This window comes from Sprattus sprattus (assembly GCF_963457725.1).
Source record: "Sprattus sprattus genome assembly, chromosome: 12".
Taxonomy (NCBI): Eukaryota; Metazoa; Chordata; class Actinopteri; order Clupeiformes; family Clupeidae; genus Sprattus; species Sprattus sprattus.
Window position 1 is genome coordinate 17,334,211 of NC_137910.1, and position 10,000 is coordinate 17,344,210.

Below are 10,000 nucleotides of genomic sequence, written 5' to 3' on the forward strand. Positions count from 1 at the left end.
AGGTCAAGACAATATTTGAAATAATGATTTCTGCCTCTCTTTGTGTCCAGATTAACACTGACTGTTCTGTGAGGGATATGCTTCACACCTCTGGAACAGTTTTTGTGAGGGATTTGCTGCACACCTTGGGCCCTATCTTGCACCCAGCGCAATTGACATTGTCACCGACGCATGTATAATTCCTATCTTGCACCCGGCGCACAGCGCGATTTTTCCTCCAGAGGCGCGCTTCGAAATGAACTTGCGTCGACATGGGCGGGGGCGGAACAGAGAAGGCGTTTCTCTGGCGCAAGTGGTATTTTGCAGTTTCAAAACAACACCGTGCGCCGTGCGCCATTGACCAAAAAAAAGCTGGTCTAATGTGAGGCGCAATGTCTAAAGTCTGTAACGCGTATTCAGAACGCTATTTTAAGGGCGCATGTGCTTGCCCGCACAGTATAGGACCTATAGGCTACACTTTACTTCTGTCGTCTTCACGAGAGATTTACACCAATTGTTTGGCAAGCCATATATAATTACAAGGAAAATAAAGTATTTACCACATGAGGAAATCATTGTGATATCCGTATCCAAGACATTTTAAAACTAGGCATACATCTAGCGTACACAATTGACCCAAATGATTCAGGTTAATTGAAGCTGCGTGACATTTGATTTATTGTATGGCTTTGTTGCATTTATTTAATGCAAGTATTATTATAAATCTTGTAAACTCATCTCTGTGTATGTGGACTTTATTTATGTACCTTGGGTTTGGTCAGCTGGTGCACTAGCTTGGGTGCCGATTTCCATGCCCCCAAATCCCTGCAGGCTCTCAGGCGTGAGGGTAGACGTGGCGATGTCCTCTGCTGCTGTCAGATCCTGGGTCGAGGCAGATCCACCTCCCGTGAAGGCACGAGAACGTGTGTTACCTTCCAGCTTGGATGTCCCACGTCTCCGGACGTCATTATAGCGTTTTCGGCAACCTTTTCGGGTGCCCCGTTGCAGAAACAATCACGGCAATATCTTGACATGCTTGCTTGACTTTGCTTACTTTTGGAGGGTTTCTCGCATCCCCATATATATCTATCTCCCGGCTTTTTACAAAGTCATACAATAAATCAAATGTCACGCAGCTTCAATTAACCTGAATCATTTGGGTCAATGTGTAGGCTACGCTAGATGTATGCCTATTTTTAAAATATCTTGGATATGGGTATCACAATGATTTCCTCAAGTGGTAAATACTTTATTTTCCTTGTAATTATATATGGCTTGCCAAAAAATTGGTGTAAATCTCACGTCGGTCTCCTCGGCTGTGAACTTTTCCGGTCTTCCACCAGGTAATTCCGCCATCAAAATAACAAGCCGCTATGGACTATGCGCTCCTCGCTCTTAAAGGGAATGTGAAATGACGCTCGGATTGGTTTATTGCATATTACGCCCAAACCACACCTATGGCTGAGTAACCTCCTTTGGACCAACCCTTTTGTGTTTTTTCCGCCGTTAAAATAGCAACTGCGCCATAGAGCCGCCCACACAGCTACTTGCGCTTGGCGCCGTCCTACTTGCGTTTCTGATCGGCAAGATAGGGCCCCTTGTGTGTGTGTGTGTGTTTTCACTATGTGTGCGTGTGTGTGGTTTTCTCTATGTGTGTGTGTAGCTGTGTGTGTACCTCCAGCAGTACGTCTCCCACCCGGAGTCGCCCATCTTGTTGGGCCACGCCCCCACTGCAGATCTCCTTCACTCTGAGAGCACTTCCGTTAGCCCCGCCCATCAGGGCGAAGCCCAGCCCACTTCCCTCAGGCTTGTTGAACTCCACCTGGATGATACAGCTCTGAAGGGGGGGGGGGGGGGGATTAGTACCACCTGTACTCAGAACTGCACGTCACACTCAGGGTGAACTTAACATCTGTGCTACTTGTCACACCCTTGGTGAGCTCAACATCTGTACTGCACGTCACACTCTGGAGATTAACATCTGTACCGCATGTCACACTCTGGAGATTAACATCTGTACTGCATGTCACACCCTTGGCTGTACTGCATGTATGTCAAACCCCATCTATCTGGGGTAGCAGAACTGCCTCCCATAGCTGAGACTGCGTTATATAGGCCTGTAAAAGTGCACATGATGTCCTGATAGAATATGCAGAGGTCCGACAAAACTTCTTTGTCATCAGTAGGGGACCGTAGCTAGAGTGTCATCAGTAGGAGACAGTAGCCAGTGTGTCATCAGTAGGGGACAGCAGGTAGTGTGTCATCAGTAGGGGACAGCAGGTAACGTGTCATCAGAGGAGACAGCATCCTTACCTCCTGGGAAGGCTGAGAAGGGATCGAAGGCTTTGGTCTGAAACGCACAGGACTGTCATGCCTCTCTGGTCTCACTGGAGAAGGAGCGAAAGAGGGAGAGAGAGGGAGAGAAAGAAAGAGAGTGACAGAGAGAGAGAGAAGGAGAGAGAGAGAGAGTGAGAGGGACAGACAGAGGGAGAGAGAAGGTGAGGTTAGTATTTCTGCAAGTCTGTCTGTGCGAACTCACACACACACATAAACACACACTAAGACATGCTCAGTTGAAGGTTCCAGTAAATCTTACCTCTTCTTTCACACACATACACAAACACACACACACACACACACACACACACACACACAGACACAAACACACACACACGCAGCTGATAGTCCTCACTACAAATGTAGACACCTTCATTCCATAAAATACATATGTGCACAGACTGCACACATACACACTAACACCCCCCCCCCCACACACACACACACACACATACACACAAATGACCAAAAGCTCACCCCTCTCTGTGGCCATGTTGTGAAAAGATGTCACGCTGATGACGACACACACACAAGCGCGAGAGACACACACACAGACAGACAAGCACAGAGCCGAGAGACACACACACACAGACAGACAAGCACAGAGCGCGAAAGACACACACACACTCACACAGAGAGACAAGCACAGAGTGCGAGACACACACACAGTGCTGACAACCTCGGACAGGTGAAAGGGTTCCTGTACTCAGACCCCGCCCACAGCCACCCCACAGAGGAGTCACCATGGCAACCACAACGCCAGTATGCCAAGTGGAGGTCTAAAGCGTTAGCAATTATTAATCAGTACTGACAAGCACACACACACAAACACACACATACATACACACAAATGCACACATACACACACAGACACACACACACAACATACATTCACACACTCACACACACTAAACAAGCATTCACATACACACACATATACATTCACACACATATTGTATTGCACATAGGTATACACACAAAGAAATCAAAATGTCACAGAATCAGAGAAAACAGAGAGAAAGGAGAGAGAGAGAGAGAGAGATGAGAGCGAGAGAGAGAGTGAGAGAGAGAGAGAGAGAGAGAATGAGTGAGAGATGAGAGCGAGAGAGAGAGAGAGAGAGAAATGAGAGACTGTACCTTCAGGTTCAGGTGAGCTGGGCTCTTCAAAGCGAGGAAAAAATCTTTTCTCCTTCTTCCAGTCAAACAGGCCTGTAAATCTCACACAAACACACACACACACACACACACACACACACACACACAGAAAATTCAGTCTCTACATCTGCTTCATTCACACACTCAAACACACACACATGACTCAGCTTCATGCATCGTGCAACTAAAGACATGCACACAAACACACACATGCACACACACACACACACACAAACAAACACACACACACACACACACACACAAACACAGTAATCTGCTACTGATACACACCGTTCCACTTTGCCCTGGGTGTCACAGGTTGATCCTCTCTGCAACAAAGAGGGATGAGGAGCATCCTGATTAATGCATGCTCACACACACATACACAACACACACACACACATGCTCTTTCTCTCTCTCACACACACACACACACACACAAACACACACACATACACAAACACACACTCTTACACCCACACACCCACACACACATACACTAACACACACTCTTACACCCACACACACACGCACACACACACCAATACACACTCACACTCATACACATGCACCAACACACAATCTCTCACACACACACTCACACACCACAAACCACACAAACACCAACAAACACTCTCACACACACTCACACTCACACACACACACACACACACACACACACACACACACATTCAGCAACACACACACACAAACTCACACTGACACACACACATCCACAAAACAAACACATACACACATACCCTCACACAGTGACACACCCACCTGAGAGCCTTGAGTTTGACCTTGCGTGCGGCGTTCTCGCAGGCCTTGACAGCGTCCTCCAGGGTCATTCCCAGGGTGCACCTGCCGCAGATGTAGAGGATCTTGTCTCGGGGCTGCAGGCTGCCCTCCTCGCTGGCCGGGGAGAGGGGCACCACCTCCAGCACGTAGATGCCCTGCCACTGACTGCCAATGCCCCCCGTCAGCTTGATGCCTGCACGGAGAGCACACACATCAACACAGGCACACACACACACACACACACACACACACACACACACACACACACACACACACACACACACACACACACACATAAACACACATACACATGAACTCACACACACATCAACACACATGAACTCACACACACATAAACACACATGAACACACACACACACAAACACATAAACACAAGTACACCCACACACACAAACATATAAACATACACACACAAACACAGGCATACACACACGCATAAACACACATAAACACAAGTACACACAAACACATGAACACACACACAAACACAGGCATACACACACACATAAACACACAAACACATAAACAGATTTAAGCACACAAAGCACATATAGACATACACACACAGACCTAGCTGTCCACCGAGTGTTTTGTGCAGGATGATGTCAGGTAGGCTGTCTGCAGAGGGAGGGGCTACGAGGTTCTGGACAGCCCGGCCCAAAACCATCACCAGTTTCCGTGACGATGAGCGCAGGATGCTCATCGCCATGTCATCCGTCACCGTGGTTACGTAATGTCCATTCACCTGTGGGGTGGGAGAAGATAAGCTGATTAGAGAGGGTCTCCATGTATGTGACTGAGAGTGTGTTTGTGTGATTGTGTGTGTGTGTGAGTGTATGTGTGTGTGAGTGTCAGTGTGTGTGTGAGTGTATGTGTTTGCGTGAGTGTGCGTGTGTGTGCGTACTATAATGAGTCTGTCCCCGCCCCGGAGACGCCCGTCGGAGCGGGCAGGGTTGTCCAGGACCTCCTGCACGTAGTAGCAGCCGTCCAGCTTACTGCGCATGATGGTGAAGCCAAAACTGCCACTCCATGACTTAGACAACGTCACGGTCAGCTCAAACTCCTTAAGCACCTCCTGAACACACACACACACACACACACCATGACATAGTCAACGTCACCGCCCGCTCAAACTCCTTAAACACTTTGTGAACACACACACACTCACACTCACACACACACACACACACACACACACACACACACACACACACACACACACACACACACACACACCACTACATAGTCAACGTCACCGCCTGCTCAAACTTCTAAAACACGTCCTGAAGACACACACACACACACACACACACACACACACACACACACACACACACACAAATGAAACAGTTTTTCCACACACAAACGCATACACGCACGTACACACAATTACGCACAGAAATACACACACAAATCCACGTACACACATATGCCCACATGTTCACAAAACCCAGACAGAAATGAGAGTTTCCCTCAAACACACACACTCACCCTGCGAGGGTCTTCCTCGTCCTCCTCCTCTTCCTCATCCACCCAGCCGAGTCTGTTGCGACCAGGAGCTTGTGGAGGCGGCAGCTCGGGAAGGCTCGGGCCAGGGGTTTGTGTGTGTGCAGGGGGAACAGGAGTGTGTGAAGGTGAGGCAGGGGTGTGTGTGTGTGCAGGGGAAACAGGAGTGTGTGTGTGTGAAGGCAGGGTAGGGGTGTGTGAGTCTGTGAGGGGAGCTGGAGTGTGTGTGTGTAAGGGCAGGATTGGCAGGGTCGGAGTGTGTGGGTGTAAGGGTGGGGAGTGGAGAGGTTGTGTGTGGGTGTGTGTGTGAGAGGGCTGCGTATGGGTTTGAGTGTGTGTAGGTTGCGAGTGCGAATGTGTGTAACAGGGTTGTGTGTGAGCATGTGTTTGTGATGGTTGTGTGGGTGCAGGTGTGTGTGTGGAATGTGTGTCAGAATGTGTATGTGCAGGTTGAGTGTGAGAGTATGTGTGTGTGGACTGAGAGGGCTGTGTTTGAGTGTGTGTGTGGGTGGGTGAGGGTGAGGGGTGTGTTTGAGTGTGTGTGTGTGAGGGTGAGGGGTGTGTGTGAGTGTGTGTGTGTGAGGGTGAGGGGTGTGTGTGAGTGTGTCTGTGTGAGGGTGAGGGGTGCGTATGAGTTTGTGTGTGTGAGGGTGAGGGGTTCGTGTCTGTGATGGAGCTGATGGTCAGGTACTCCTCATCCGCCAGGAAGGCCAAACCGTTTGACACCATACAGAATGTAGAGCCATTTACCTGCTGGCTCAAACCGCTACACACACACACACACACAGACACAAACACACAACGAAAATAAAGACAACCATAGTTAACGATTGTGCTTTTTGTTTTCCCCCCTCTCCTTTAGTGTGTTATATAGCCTACTGTGCATGAAAACAGTCTGCAAAGTTATAAAGCCGAAAGCACACGCCAGAAGGAGTAACTCCCACAGAAACCACTTTTCTCAGCTGCCTAAACTGCCTTGTTGGAATTCCAGTACTATTCCTTTGTTACAAGATGATGTAATCTTGTAACACTTAGTACCGCCCAGCTGACCAAACAGAGCACACTGGGCTCATCGGGAGGGGGGGGGGGGCTTAGAGACACAGATGTACAGTATGAAAACGATAACGTATTTTTGGAACATAGAAGCATGAATTCCAATCTAGATGACTCCATAAATAAAGCGTAATAGGCCCTCTTTCAATTGACCGATCACGAAACTCCTCCCTAGAACGGCCCTCGTCCAATCATACCTTAGCAACCGCTACTAAGAGAAGAAGGTCCGATAACTTTGAGGTAGGGATGCAAATGATTAATCGACTTTAGATTAATTGTCGATTAAGAGGTTGCTCGATCAAAATGTATTAATCACGATTAATCGCTAGAGGGCGCTAGCGCGAGAGACCGGTTGAAAACAAAATGAAGCGAGCGAAAAGAAGTGCGGTGTGGGACCACTTCAACATTGTTAATTCAGGCAAAGAAGTCAAATGTTCTCTGTTTAATGCGGTATTGAAATACAATAGTTCCACTAGCTCATTCAGTTATCATTTGAACACCGTGCATGCTGCTGTCCTGCATGGCACCACCAGTTCACCTGATCAACCTAAAATCACAGCTACACTGTATTATACCTTCTCTCGCTTACTGCCGCGAGGTTAGCTATTAGTTCGTTAGCGGGCTAGCTCACTGAGACTTCATAGAGTTAGCTACCTAGCTCGTTAGCGGGCTAGCTCACCTTGCTATGAATATGAATATCTCTGTCTACTTCCGTGCTAACGTGTGCCCGCGAGTTTGGCTCATGAGAGTAAGTAAGTAAGAGTTGAGTTGGCTATTTAGCTTGATAGCGGACTAGCTCACTCAGGCTTAATGATATTATATACCTAGCTCGTTAGCGGGCTAGCTTACCTTTGCCTGATGGCTTGCCATTAAGAATGTAACTACTCTATCCCTCACTACCGTGAGCGCGAGTTAAACTTCAGAGAGTTGTGTTGGCTAGTTAGCTTGTAATAGCCTAGATGCAGTTTCTTCATAATCTATAGGCTCAATAATATTCTGTTTGGCTCTCTATTTAATTTCTTCTATTCTTTTTTTTTTATGTCTGTTTCAAATGCAAGAACTGAGCCAGTCCATCATTTATTTCTTTGTTTTAAATTAAAGAATGTATTTTGTTATACCATAAAAAAAACTTTTCTGCTTTCTTTTCCTAATGCATAATTACTTGAGGAATGTATAATAGAATAGAATAGAATTATCAAAATGTAATGTAATATAATAACTCAACTATTTAGCTGATATTTGTAAAGGCCCTATTGAAACACTGAAACTCAGGTGAAAAACGCCGCTTATCAATGAATCGAAAGTCGATCGATAAGATTATCAACTAATGATTAATGAATTAATCGATAATTTGCATCCCTACTTTGAGGTCTAAACAGCAAGGTGAAACAGTGTGCCTACGGGACTTGTAGATCTGACACGGTCGTCAGCTGTCGTTGCTGCGATAAGCGGGTAAACCTCAATTTAAAGAGGAAGAGAGGTATCGTGTCGGTTGAAAACTGTATGACCCTCACTAGGTCTTGTCGCGAAATCAAATTCGTTCAGTTCGTTCCATGACAGTTTGTACACACAGAAATAAATGGCTGTCTAGTTCACTTAATTACGCTGTACAACTGTAATGTTTTACACACATACAATTTAAATACCCCTTTTGGGCAGGATCGATGTTGATTAAAATCCGTTATCCTTGTTGACACCGAAATCAATATTAAGTAACGTGTACCCGCGTGAAGGTGTTAATATGTTGAGGGTGTTAATAGGTCTGTTTACCATATCTATCTAGCGAACTACGCTATCGCTAGCTATGATAACTAGTTGAGAGAACATCCCCAAACAGTTATGGTTCATGACAACTTGTATTATTACCACTACAAGTATATAACTAGTCTCTCCAACTAAAGTGCTAAAGTAAAAATATGTTTTTTAATGTTACCATCTGTACAATTGCACGCTGTGCTATCCTAGCTAGCGATAGCAAACGCCAGCATTGAACATAACTTTTAACAAACACTTTGTATTTATGCTTGATACAACATTGAACTTAACTTTTAATGAACACGTTGTATTTATGGTACTGGCGTTTGCTGACGCTAACTAGGATAGCTCAGCGTGCAATTTTACAGATCGTAACATTAACATTTTGACGGTAACATTAACATTTTGATTTTAGCATTAACACTTTATTTGGAGAGTCTAGCTCGAGCTTTATATACTGTATCAATGTTGAACAAAACGTCCCAAAAGGCCATTATGAAGTTTTTTAATTTTAATCTTTGTAGCATTTTGTGAAGGGCAACCTACTCCTGAGTATCCCAAGGTATGCATAAGGCTCAACCTGAGTGCAATAACCTGGCGATCTGATACAAAGCCATAGCATTACATCAAGATGATCATTTTACAAGCAAGTTATCGCTACAGTGACTGTGAAATACTTTGAGCAACATGCACACACATCCCTTGAACAATAGCATTACTAGCAGCTATCTTGCTCCACACTGGTACGTTACTGTACTGTTCTCTAGATTGTCACCATCCTAGCTAGCCATCCTAGCTAGCTATATAGAATAAAGAATATTTGTAGGTTATTAGCTAGCTTGACATATTATATACAGATCCTACCCAGTGGTGAAATAACATCACTAGTCTACAAGGTTGTGCTGGTTGCATTTTATTTAGAGGTTGTGGGGTTTCTCATTTTTTTGATTGAGACCTGTATGCTTTTGCTTGGATTATTGTTGTGTCCACTTAGTTGTTGATCTTAATATTTGGATATATCCTTCCACTGCATATTGCAGTCCCTTTTGCCTTGATCTGGAGGATATTGCAGAGGAATTAATCCAAAAATCATCACTCACACTGACAGCTATAGCGCTTGTCTCCGTACTCGCCATGGCTTTTCGGTTGACAGTTCCGGGAATTGTGTCGGACGTAGCAACAGTAACTTAATCAGTAACAAAGGTGACTGGCGATCGGTCAATTCTGTGTAAAATGTAATGAATGTGTGTGTGTGTGTGCAGACATGTTAGTGTGTGTGTGGTGTTTGTGTGTGTTTGTTCCGTTACCTGGGAAACACTGTGCTTTCCTCCTGACTCTGGATGGAGCTTCTGACTGTAGGCTCCTGTGACATGGCGGAGTCTGTTGCCATAGT

The 10,000-nt window shown here is 45.8% G+C and overlaps 1 protein-coding gene across 1 annotated transcript in view; it reads right to left on the reverse strand.

Moving 5' to 3' along the window:
- The window catches only part of ptpn20 (protein tyrosine phosphatase non-receptor type 20), a gene marked incomplete at both ends in the record, with an annotated part of 45,513 nt that overhangs the window by 7,857 nt on the left and 27,656 nt on the right, over positions 1–10,000 (reverse strand). The window contains 8 exons of the mRNA XM_080849127.1: positions 1,655–1,860; positions 3,454–3,525; positions 3,763–3,800; positions 4,255–4,465; positions 4,864–5,038; positions 5,198–5,368; positions 5,785–5,836; positions 9,915–10,000. The exon at positions 9,915–10,000 is cut by the window's right edge and continues 733 nt beyond it. Coding sequence (XP_080705253.1) covers positions 1,655–1,860; positions 3,454–3,525; positions 3,763–3,800; positions 4,255–4,465; positions 4,864–5,038; positions 5,198–5,368; positions 5,785–5,836; positions 9,915–10,000 — 1,011 coding nt within the window. The remainder of the gene's footprint in view (positions 1–1,654; positions 1,861–3,453; positions 3,526–3,762; positions 3,801–4,254; positions 4,466–4,863; positions 5,039–5,197; positions 5,369–5,784; positions 5,837–9,914) is intronic.